At 45.5% G+C, this 12789-nt stretch overlaps 1 protein-coding gene across 2 annotated transcripts in view; it reads right to left on the reverse strand.

Moving 5' to 3' along the window:
- Window positions 1-12789, reverse strand: part of OPHN1 (oligophrenin 1) — a 143924-nt gene that overhangs the window by 42605 nt on the left and 88530 nt on the right. For both annotated transcript variants that reach the window (XM_081963986.1, XM_081963985.1), the window contains exons 16-17: window positions 10878-10936; window positions 5381-5486 (exon numbers count right to left, since the gene is read on the reverse strand). In XM_081963986.1, coding sequence (XP_081820112.1) covers window positions 5381-5486; window positions 10878-10936 — 165 coding nt within the window. The remainder of the gene's footprint in view (window positions 1-5380; window positions 5487-10877; window positions 10937-12789) is intronic.

The following is a 12789-nucleotide window of genomic DNA, read 5'->3' on the forward strand; positions in this document are numbered from 1 at the left end:
AGGGCCAGTTTTGTTCTCTTTAGTAAACGAGCCTTGCAGGCACACACAGTTGAAGTCTACAGAGACATTTCCCTTCAGAGTTCAGCAAGTTTGTCTTACAAGAGTTTCCAATCAAAGCAGCATGCTGTCAGATTCCTCCAGCTTCGGCTTGGCGCCTTGCCGCCGTTCTGTCATCAATCGGGGAAGTGGGGGGGGATGACAAATGGGCAATTTGCTGTATACCTTTATGGCAGGATATTGGGAGGGGGGGAAATTGACGGTTGAGGAAGAACTGAGCTGTTTGGAACCAGGTTCGCCCTGGTGCACTGGCACTTTCAAGGCCGCTTGCCCAGACTGTGGAAATTCACCAGTCCAAACACCTCCGAGTTTCCCATAGCAACTCAGCTGGGATTGGATTGGCTGCACAGAAACGGACCACACAGAAGGGCCAGGGAAAAACCAGGGGTTTAGTCCTGCATGGGCACACAGGAATTCCCCTTGACTTTACTGCAATCAGGATCTCTTAGTAAAAGGACCTTTTCACGTCAATCAAATGAGTTCTACTTCCCTAAGGGATCAGACTGGGGCCGGTTGACACATGCAGGCGAGAAGCCAGGTGGAATCGGAGGGATTAGGCTTGTAGCAGATTCGTCAGCCAGTCCAGGTTGCGAAGTTCACAAGTCAAGGAGCACAGAGTGGGGGTGAGTGAGCTACTGTTGCCAACACAGAATGGGTGCCAGCTGCTCCCCTGAGTAAGGCAGCGCCTGGGTAGTTCATTTAGTGGTGTGAGAGCCCTTCCGTGAAAGCAGTCTCGCAGAGCACCTCGGCTCTACTCTCTTGGTCCAGCTCTTGTGTGGGGAGAGGGTAGTACTCCCACCCCTTATCTTCAGAGAGCGACAGCAGTTGTGTTGCCGTTTGCCTGCTTAGACAGCAGCCCCTCTAAGGGGAGGTTGGCTGGAGTGAGCTGCTTCTAGGATCCCCTCTGAACACAAATCGGACCACGAATCAATTTCCACAGCAAGAATAGGGAATTGTTTTGCCCCCGCTTCCTCTGGGATGCTTCTGTTGATTCCCCTCCCAACTCACAGAGGTAAAGTTTCCTGGTGGTCTCTCACCTAAGTATTAGCCAGTTTTATTTCTGCTTAACCATATAGTTGGATCCAGCAGGGGAAGAGGGACTTTTATGGTTTTGCTGGAAGTGACAAAAAACTGCAGAATCAGCAGGAGGAATATGGGCCAATCCTGGAGTCTGGGGAAGGCTTGGATGAGGGCTCTGCATCGGTGGCAGAGAGGGGGCCAGGGCCATCTGGGAGTTATGTGCTGCCTCCGGAGTCTCCTGACTCGGACAGCAACAAGGCAGAGGAACAGTGTGCACATGCACAGAGCTACCAGACGGTAAGAACAATTAAAACAGAAGGGATGACTCAGGAGTAAGGTTTGGAGGTGATCGGCCCCTGCCACAGGACATAAAGGAGGAGCAAAGGCACATGAGCATTTGCAGGAAGCAACTTGGTTCATGCTGGTCAGTTTACCTTCTGAAACTCCGTTTGGACTCTTTGCTCCGTGTGACCTTGCCAAGCTAATTGCCAATTAAGTCTTTGGCAGCGTGTCAAGGAAGATAAAGGTGGGTGCTTATCAGCCTTATTCCAAAGGACTTTGGCAGCCTACTGTAGGACTCTTTACAACTATTTGGGACTCATTACAGGCTGTGAATGAACATAATTCACAGTCTTTGAAATAAAAAAAGGGTTTACGGACCTAATCGTGTGCTTTTTATTGTATCAGGAAGCCTAGGTCAGAACACTTGACAAAAGAGAGATGAGAAAAGGAACATCCCAGAATAAAGAGAAGAACTGGTGTGGGTTCACTTGGGGGACAAAGGAGAGTCCCGCCTGAGATGTCCACTCTCCAGGATGCCCCAGCTTGGCTTCTCAATGAACTCAGGGGCTCAATTGCCAGGAGACTCTCCGGACCCAACAGCTCAGAGCAGAACTGGCCAAACAGTTTTGGAACAAGGAGACCAAGGGTGAAAGGATCCCTCCAGAGATGTGATGGAACTGGAGAGTATCATCCAAGGTTCCAAGACGAAAGTCCAACCTGCCAAAAGCAGTTTCCTCTGCAAGCAGTCAGCTCTGGATTTTATTGGAACAGAAAATGTTTTTCTAAAACTAACTTTTCTAAAGAGAGGCTCCTGCACCTTCTCCAGGGTTTTGCTGGGATGACAACAACCTCATCTGTTGCAGATGTTTCTCACAAGTAGGCTGGGATCGGGCACAGTGTAAAGTTTTCTGAATAATTCCTTGTGCCTTCATCCTCACACTTACTCCCCACCTTGATGAAAGCAAGAAAGCCACGTGACGCAAAGCACAGCCACTCGGCACAACTGAAAATTGGCACCATTTACCAAGAGAGGAGCAACAGAAGGCATTAGGAAGGCGTGCCCAATGGAAATCCTGCACAGGCTCCAAAACTAGCTTGCACCAAAGAAATCAGAGCCGCTAATTGCTGAGCTATCACAGAACCTGGAGGGCCAGAGATGAGGGCTGGACTTCCCTCCCCTTCCAGCAGGAGAGACACAGACAAGCAGAGCCAAAGGAAACTAGGTTGGGAAAGAAACCCCTCAAAGAAACCTTGGCTAAACAGATGGGCAATTTAGTTTTCCAGAAAACGTGTTGTAAAGCTGTCCTGTGGGCAGTTGGAAAATAGCTAGAATTGCATGTAATTTGCTTGGTTTTGGATGCGCCAACTGCAAGGAGTCAGACCATGAAGATCTTAACCATGATTTACTGCTTAATGTTAGGAGAGAAACCGAGCCAATTGTGATTCCTTCAAAGGAAGGAATCCTGCTTCAAAAGATTGGTTCCACTCTTCAAAAGGGAGAGGGGGGGACCACAGATGCAGGAAACTACTGACCAATCATCCTGACATCAATACCTGGGAAGATCCTGGAACAAATAGTCAAACAATAGATCTATGAACATCTAGAAGTAAGCAAAGATATAACCAGAAGCCAACGTGAGTTTGTCAACAACAGATCATCATGCCAAACAAATCTTATTTCATTCTTTTACAAATTAGTGGAGCAGCGAAATGCTTTTGACACAAGTATACTTGAATTTCAGTAAGGTATTTGACAAAGTAGATCCCAACCAACTTCTTAGTAAGTTATAAAAATGTGGGATAGACAGGAGAAGAGAGGGAGAGAGAGAGAGGGAGAGGGAGAGAGAGGTGGGAGAGAGAGAGAGAGAGAAAAGAGAAGAGAAGAGAAGAGAAGAGAAGAGAAGAGAAGAGAAGAGAAGAGAAGAGAAGAGAAGAGAAAGATACATTTTTGGACTAATCTTTGCCAAGCCATGTCAGAGAGGGAGAGATCTTCGGCAAGGAAGGGACAAATCAATGGCCAGGGCCAATTAAGGATGCCAATTAATTTTGGCTGAGCCACAGTCTGAAGGGGGTGACTCAGGTCTGTATCTGGTCAGCATCTTGCTGGTGTAGAGGAGCTGTTTAGAAATATGTGGGTGCTGTGTAAGGAAAATGAGAACCAGGCAAATCCAACCAACTTTCTTGGTTTGGGACTTTTTCAGTGCCAGATAAGTACTTATTTCTTTAAATAAACAAGGCATGGGATACTGTAATGTAAAAATCAGCCCGTTGAGTGTAGCGGTTAAGGAGCTGGCCTAGAAACTGGGAGGTGTTTTTCAGGAGGCAACTGGACTTCTTTTTAAGCACCTTTGGGACATCCATGACTTGGATGACGGGTGGCACACAGAGACATATTTGGTAGCACGCCAGCTGTCAGTTCTGGCACGCATGCGTATGCCGTCCAGCTGATTTTTCGCCCTTCTGGAGGGCCAAGAGAGGCCATTTTCACCCTCCCCAGGCTTCAGGAAAGCCTCTGGAGGCTGGGAAGGGCGAAAAACAGCCCTAAAGGCCCAACCGGAAGCCCAAACTGCATATTCGCACACGATGTCTCTGAGCAACTCCAGCTGTTTTTCTTAATAACCCATCATGCCCTGCTGTCTTTGATAGAAAACTTTGCTGCATTTTTCCGTAATTGTATTTCAGATGTACCGTATTTTTCGGCGTATAAGATGCCCCGGAATATAAGATGCACCAAGATTTTGAAGAGGTAATTTTTTTTAAAAAAAGTTTTTGCACTCTGCAGGTCTCTCAAACCCTCTGCATACCTCTTTTTTTTTTTTAAAGGGCCATGCAGAGAGTTTGAGAGGCCTGCAAAATGCTCTTGGGGGCCAGGGGGCAAAAACGAGTAAAAAATGCCCCATTTTTTATGAAAACGGGCCTGGTTCTTTTCCAAAAAGGGGGGCGTGCATGGCCCGTTTTTAGCTCGTTTTTGCCCTTCCCAGCCCCACGGAGCACTTTTCAGACCTCCCAAACCCTCTGCACGTCCATTTGTTGAGAAAAACGAGATGAGTGGAGGCGGGGTTTCAGGAGGCCAAAAATGCTGTATTCAGTGTATAAGATGCACCCAGATTTTCAGCCTCTTTTTTGGGGGAAAAAGGTACAGTACTTAAAAGGTTTGATGCTCTTCTTGGAATGAGACACATCGCTCCTTACAACCTAGCCTGGCCCTGCCGTGGGAATCCTAGGCTGTGTTGGCTTACAATACCCAGCATCCCCAGCCCAGAGGGTTCGGAGCTCAGCAAAGCATGAAGACCCATGTGGCCCAAGAAGAACGGCTCAACAGGCTGGCTGGAATGACACATCGAGGAAAGAAACAGGGAGTCAGGAAGGAGAGTGCAGGCCAAAAAGGGGGGCCTCTCAGTGTATAAAACACAACCTCACAAAAGGGGTTGTTAGTTGCGAAGCCGTGTCTGACTCATTGTGACCCCATGGACAACCTTCCTCCAGGCCTTCCTGTCCTCTACCATCCTCTGGAGTCCATTTAAGCTCACACCGACTGCTTTGGTGACTCCATCCAGCCACCTCCTTCTCTGTCGTCCCTTTCTTCTTTTGCCCTCCGTCGTTCCCAGCATTCAGCTCTTCTCCAGGGAGTCAAAAGGGGAGGGGTCCTCTATAAGTGATTCCAAGAGGAGAGGACGGGGAACCCAGCATGCTGTGGTCCATGAGGGTTGCAAAGGGCAGACATGACTTAGAAACTTAACAACAACAACAACCTCTACAAATATCTATCACTAGTGCCAACAAAAAAAAAGGGCCTCCAAATGGAAATGTGCTTACTTCATCCCCAATTCCAGCGTGCTTTATCTGGAAGACAAGGCGGCCATGTCACGCCTGCTCGTTTCTGGAATAGCTACTAAGTACATTCAACCACTCAAGCTGCTTGGACACCATCGGCTCCTACTCCACTTCCCTCCCCTCCAGCAAAAGAGGCCAAAGCTCCAGAAGAACTAATTGCTGGGGTTTCAGATCAGCCCCTACTTACTGGACCAGGTGCCTAATAAGCAGCTCGGACATCTCTCGGTTCTTCTCTGGGAGTTTATACACCAGGGCATGAATGGCTCCCAGCCTGTAATCCAGGTTCTCAGACTCTGCAGGGGGGGAAAAAATCATCACCATCATTTATTTATTTTATTTATTTATTTACTGAGCGCTTATAGACCGCCCCCTCTCCCGAAAGGGACTCGGGGCGGTGTACAGTCCATACAAGAAATACATCATGTAAAAATAAATAATTGAACAGTTAAAATTGTTAAATAGGAAGATAAATATAAATATGGAGGAGGTTAAAAAGAAGGTTAAAAAAGAACTGTACAGCTGAGTAAATATAAATATAGATTTAAAACCCCTAAAAATATCCCATAAAATTAAATTTAAAACAATTCCCCTAAAATACCAGTTAAGAAATGTGTCTGCCAGGAGATAACAGTTATGATTATGCCAGGCCAGCCAATCGGAACAGGTGAGTCTTCAATTTTTGTCGGAAGGAGCGGACGTCAGTGGTGGTTCTAATGTCGGGGGGGAGGTCATTCCAGAGCTCCATTCCATCAGATCCATGGGGGCTTCCTTCCTTGCATGGAGCACAATTTGACCATGTTCGGGTTAGACTCCTTCCTAACTTGGTGTCGCCTCTTTTTCTATTAACAAATCTGGGAAATTACGTAACTGGGATGAGGCCCTGTGGCACCGGAGGAAACGGGGGAATTGGGGTGGGTGGGTTTCCAGTACAGTTAGACTATATGCCCTGGAGCTATATAGTCTAAATATTTTAAAAACCTGGAATTCATTGTTGTTTCAATCCATCAGAATAGAGCTGGAAATGACCTTGGAGGTCTTCTAGTCCAACCTCTTGCTCAAGCAGCACCTGTGAGGGCATGCGAGGCGTTGCCCTTACAGCTCGAGCGCGCATGGAGGCGCTGGCCAGCTAACTTCGGCCTTCTCTTAAGGCCGTTTTTCGCCCTCTGGAGGCTTCAGGATGCACTGGAGCTGCCAGAGAAGCAGCTTTCCCACCACCTTCCCTAAGACAGGACAATGGACGAAACTGGGGTCAAGCGATGGTTTCTTTAGGGAGGGAGCACTGTGAGAGGCCGGCAACAGCATCGCTTCCCCTCCTGCAGTGAAGAGTTGAACAGCGCCTGCACCCGTTTGAATGGCTGGAGATGGGTTCCCAAGTGAATTTTAAAAGAAACTCTGGATGGCCCAGCAATGTTTTCACTCCCAGATGCCTCCAGCTCCTAACTCCATTTTTCTCAAGGGGTTCCTGGGACAACAGACAGGAGACCAAGACCCTTTCTCCAGAAGGGTCCCCCCCCACCAAAATGTCCCCCTTGCTTGGGGAGAGAAGCAGCGTCTGATAGCTGGCTGAAAGAGCACTGATGGGGGGGGGGCTTATTCTGAAGGGCTTGGTGTGATAGCTGCTTCCTATCCATCAACCCAACATCCGTTGCATTATTTTCATTTATTAAACCCTCCCATACTACCACCTCTTACAATACTAGACAGCACAGTATCCACAGCAGAGACCTTCAAATTTCTAGGATCCATCAAATCTGAAGACCTGAAATGGACACCTAACATCAAAAACGTCATCAAAAAAGTGCCAACTCAGGAAGCTCAAACTTCCCAAGGAGCTGCTGATTCTGTTCTACAGAGGAATTATTGAGTCTGTCATCTGCACCTCTATAACTGTCTGGTTGGCTCTGCAACCCACCAAGACAGACGGAGACTTCAGAGGAGAATCAGAACTGCAGAAAAAACAGTTACTGCCAACCTGCCTTCCATTGAGGATCTGTGCACTGCACGAGTCAAAAAGGGGGCTGTGAAAATATTTACAGACCCCTCACATCCTGGACATAAATCAACTCCTACCCTCAAAATGACATTATAGAGCACTGCACACCAAGACAACTAGACACAAGAACAGGTTTTCCCCAATGCCATCACTCTGCAATATAAATAATTCCCTCACCACTGTCAAACTATTTACTAAGGCGGCATTACTATTACTATTAGTCTTCTCATCATTCCCATCACCCATCTCCTCCTACTTATGACTGCAGGAGTGTAACTTCGTTGCTTGTATCCTTACAATTTATATTGATTGTTCCCTGACTGCTTATTTGTATCCTATGACTATCATTAAGTGTTGTACCTTAGGATTCTTGATGAATATATCTTGTATTTTATGTACATTGAGAGCTTATCCACCAAAGACAAATTCCTTGTGTGTCCAATCACACTTGGCCAATAAATAATTCGGTTCTGTGCTATTCTATTCTATTCTTCTATTCTATTCTTCTATTCTATTCTTCTATTCTATTCTATTCTTCTATTCTATTCTGTTCTGTTCTATTCTATTCTTCTATTCTATTCTATTCTGTTCTATTCTATTCTATTCTAAACACATTCTTATGCTGCTGCAATTGGAAACAATTTTCAGTAGCATATGAATATAAATGTAAACATTAATGACCCAGGCCCTTGTGCCCTCCTCTCTTCTCAAGGAGCAGTACAGAGTATCAAACTTCCCAGCTGTGGAGAAAGATCCTCCACATCCAAATCAGAGGGAAACTGGGAAATAAAATCCCATAAAACAGCAACTCTGAGGCGGGAAGCCTTGGGGAGCTCATTAGCGCTGAAGCTCAAGCCAAGCAAGACAACATGATTAGCGATTACCAGACTCAACGTATTCGATTACAGGCTGGTAATTCAATGCAAATGAGGATGGTCAGAGCAGCTGGGAGATTTCATGGTGCATTATCTGAACTGCTCTAACAGGGCTCAGAACAATCCATTTTATCAATTTGGAAAATAACTCCGTCAGCCTCCAAGTGTCAGCACATTCATTCTAGAAAAAGGCCTCCGTTTTTTAAAGCAAAAACTCAAAATGCCCAGAACTGCAATTTCTCCATCTAAGATCAATCCCTCCTGCTGCATAGTTAAAGCAGAGATTGCAAGAAGGATGGGAGAGTAATGGGAAGGCAAGATAAAATAAAATTAGATGATAGATAGATAGATAGATAGATGATAGATAGATAGATAGATAGATAGATAGATAGATAGATAGATGATAGATAGATAGATAGATAGATAGATAGATAGATAGATAGATAGATAGATAGATTTTCGTAGATTTCGTAGATAGAGTCTACAAAATAGCATGCAAAATCTGCCCTGCAACATACATAGGGCAAACGAAAAGAAGAATAAATGCACGCATCGCAGAACACAAGAACACAGTAAGAAAAAAAAGAAAAAAACTTCCTCCCTTTTCCAGCACCTTAAAGCTACGGGACATGAAATTAATTTTGAAGGAACCAGGTTAATGTCCAAAACGGAACACTTCAACAAGAGAATAATTATATGGAAGCTATCGAAATAGAGAAACACCCCCACAACATGAATAAACGTAATGATACCTCCCCCCTACCAGGCATCTGGAAACCAGCCCTAGTCAACAAAGGAGCTATAAACATAAAATACTGCATGAGTCAAAAAGAGGGCCATGAAAATATCTACAGACCCCTCGCATCCTGGACATAAATTGTTTCAACTCCTACCCTCACAAAATGACACTATAGGACACTGCACACCAGAACAACTAGAAGCAAGGACATTTTTTCCCCGAATGCCATCACTCTGCTTAACAACCAATTCCCACAACACTATCAAACTATTTACTAAGACTGTATTATTATTATTATTCTCTTCCTTCCAAGTATCTATCTATCCCCACTTATGACTATAACCATGTTGCTTGTATCTTTCAATTTATATTGTTTTTATTTATTTCCTAGTATGATTTGATAGCTTATTAGTAAACTTGACTATCACTAAGTGTTGTATCTTTTTATTCTTGATGAATGTACTTTATTCTCCTTACGTAACCTGAGAGCATCTGCACCAAAGACAAATTCCTTGTGTGTCCAATCACACTTGGCCAATAAAGAATTCTGTTCTATTCCATAAATAACCTCATACATGGGGACTAAGTCCAGGAGGCAAGAAACCTGGGGAAGAAGAAGCAATTCAAGAGCCTCCACTTGAATTAACTGATTAACAAATGAGGGTTAAGAAGGGCATCTGCAATTTCCCAGAGTCTTATATTTATCTCTTAACATTGATCTTCCCGAAGTCTATTCCCACCATGGGAAATAATATTTACAGTTCAGAAACACTCTCTCCTCCCCCTGTCCCCCCACCACCACCACTCCTACCCCCAGAAATCTGCCTGTGGTTTCAATGAGGAGAGGAAGACACAGCCAAAGCACAGCCGTCTGGTTCTGCAAATCGCCCCCTCCCTCCTCTGGAGACTTTCCAATTTTGGCTTTTTACTTCTCTCATCAATATTCTGAAACTGACTACTGCCCGCCGCTTTTACGGATTTCACCACTAATTAACTTACACTGGCATTTTAAGGTTTTATTATATAGGTTTCCATTTCATTTTTGTCACTGCCTCGAGCACCATTTTGAAACCCGACAAGACATAAAATAACAGCTAAAGGCAAAGGAAAGCTGATTTATTTTAATGGTAAGTTGTGGTTAAGCAGTTAGTTTACTTATAGTTCAAACCAAATCCGTTGTTCCCTTATAGAAACTCACTTGAAACCATTGTTTACACTTAACCGTGATGTAGCATCAGTGGTGGGATTCAAATAATTTTACAACCGGGTCTCTGCCCTAATGACCAGCTGGGTAGGCGGGGCTCGCTGGTGATGGGCGTGGCCAACTCTACATCACTCAGGTTGACGGGCGTTTTGTCTTAGCTATTACAATGTAATCAAGGTTAAGTGGAGAGGCAGTTTCTCTAAGCAGGGCAATAAAGGTTAGGCTAGAAAGAACACCAGAATGTTTCCTTCCTGCCTTCCTTACAGGATTAGCCCTGTAAAGTGGGAAAACACAAAAGGAGATTTCTTCCAACAACCGGTTCTCCAAACTGGCTGAATCCCACCATTGTGTAGCATCAATGGCAACAAAACCCCATAGCTACATTGGGGTGGGCTATATGTGCTCCATGCAAAAAAACCAAAAAGACCCCATTAATTGTTGTTTATTGGAAAGATTCTACTTGTGCTCACACCAGAAAAAAAAAGCAACCGGAAAGTTTATGCATCACATTAAGCCATAAAGTCAATGTTCATTTCGGTCCACGTGACGCATAAAGCCAACCATTATGACTTAGCTTTGCACCCATTTGCACCTTCTAGCTTTTTTTAATGGACCGTGGCTTGAAAATCCTGCTTTGGCATTTGGTGCATGCAGAGCCGTTAACAGGAAAGGCTGTTGCTGCTTTCTGTGAGCCAAAGTCCCCCGGTGTTACTGAAGAGAGGAGCAGCATGGCATTTGTTCACAGCATCCGACAGAGATCTCACATTCCAGAAATGTATTTTTTTCACACCATCAGGAAAACAAACAAACAACATCAGGAAACCCTCCAAAACAGCCTCCTGTTCCCCTCCCCCCCCCTTCTTGGAGACTTACTGGCAGCTAAGACCAATTCTTTGTGAAGCTTGAATGTCATGACAGGTTCAGAGAGGTTCCTGAAAAGAGAAGAAGCAACAGTGCCAAAGTCAGGAACAATCAAGTGCCTTCAACACTGGGAAGGACTCTGTGCTGGGGGAGGGGAGGGTACACTTTATGACTCAACTGGTTGCACTGAGGTTGCTCATCGGGTACCCCTTACGCTCTCATTCCCTAGGATGCCTGGGAAATTGTTCTGACCCAGGCTTCCTTAGAAAGCAAGAAGCAAAGGCTTGGTCCCTGCAAAACCTCTTTTCATTTACGTGACTGTGGATTCCTTCCGTTCACAGTCAGCAAGGCTTTAGCTTCTTTCAGTTTTTCAAAGGAAGGTTTACCCACACGAACCTTATCTCATTCGGAGCGCTACCAGAGAACTAGCGCCCAAACGCAGGGCAAGGCAAACTTGGCGCATGGTCTCTTCAAGTCACAAACAAAACTTTCCACTTTTGAACCCACCAAATGAATGAATGGTTTCCTCCAAAGGCCCACTCCCCTGTTCATTCCTCTTTTGGGGTCAATCACCTCCAAGGTGTGGCTTTACTCCTAGGTCGACCCTGCTTTCTTAGTTGTTCTTGTCTTTTGGAAACCCAGTGCGTGCGCATACTGGGAACAGGCTCCAGCTGTTCTTCTGCCTCACTGCTGTCTAGCTCCCTCTCTGCCTCCGATGAAGAGTTCTCGTCTGAGCTATCCTAAAAGCCCAGGACTGGCCCATGTTCCTCCCCAACCTCCTCACTGTCCAACTCTGCTGTCAGCTCCACTAGCCGCCGCCCGGCCACAACAGAAATGATGTATTTTTTTAAAAAAAAGCATCATCCTGTTTAAATAGTTGATGGAAGCATCAAACTGGCTTGATAAATGACAGGGGAGGGAATTTGCCCATCTTGTACCAATTTATGCAGCCTCGTTCCCAAGCTATTAACAGCACGACACTTCCTGTGTTCCTTCAATTTTGCCAAAGTTTTCACTACTCCACTATTCTGCTCCCATCATGTGCCCAAGTCATGCCAGTTGCTCTTTGCTGATCGGTGCCTCTGGCAGCAGCCACTGACCTGACGCTGATGCACAGGTCCCCTGATGTGCTTAGCCGTGGTGAGAATGGTGGGTTTAACTACCTCTCGCCTATCTGAGACCAAAGAGAGAGCTTTGCTTCTATGGCTTTTAGTTTTCGATAGCCTCCTGGGATGACCAGTCTAAAATGACCACACAGGGGCAGAGCTAAGACCCATATATCCCGGAAATTCAATGAAGGCACAGTCCCAATCACACCAATGTAGATAATTAAAATTTTATTTTGTTTTGCTCCACTGTTTTTTAAAAAAGGAAGTGAGGCAGAAAACAAAGCTTCCAGGCTAAATCTGCCCACTGCCAGGAGTGCGATCCTGACCGGCTCAAGGTTGACTCAGTCTCCCATCCCTCTGAGGTAGCAAAATGAGGACCCAGGTTGTTGTGGGCAATATGCGGACTCTGTAAACAGCTCAGAGAAGGCTGTAAAGCACTATGGAGTGGTAAGGTAAAAGGTAAAGGTTCCCCTCACACATATGTGTGGCTCTAGGGGGCGCTGCTCATCTCTGTTTCAAAGCTGAAGAGCCAGCGCTGTCCAAACACGTCTCCGTGGTCATGTGGCTGGCATGACTCAATGCTGAAGGTGCACAGAATGCTGTTACCTTCCCACCAAAGGTGGTTCCTATTTTTCTACTTGCATTTTTAAGTGTTTTCAAACTGCTAGGTTGGCAGAAGCTGGGACAAGTAACGGGAGCTCACTCCGTTACGCGGCGCTAGGGATTCGAACCGCCGAACTGCCGACCTTTCTGATCGACAAGCTCAGCGTCTTAGCCACTGAGCCACCTTTAACAAATATTAACTACTGTAGAAT

This window comes from Natrix helvetica (genome assembly GCF_964273705.1).
Source record: "Natrix helvetica genome assembly, chromosome: 11".
In the NCBI taxonomy this organism is placed as follows: Eukaryota; Metazoa; Chordata; class Lepidosauria; order Squamata; family Natricidae; genus Natrix; species Natrix helvetica.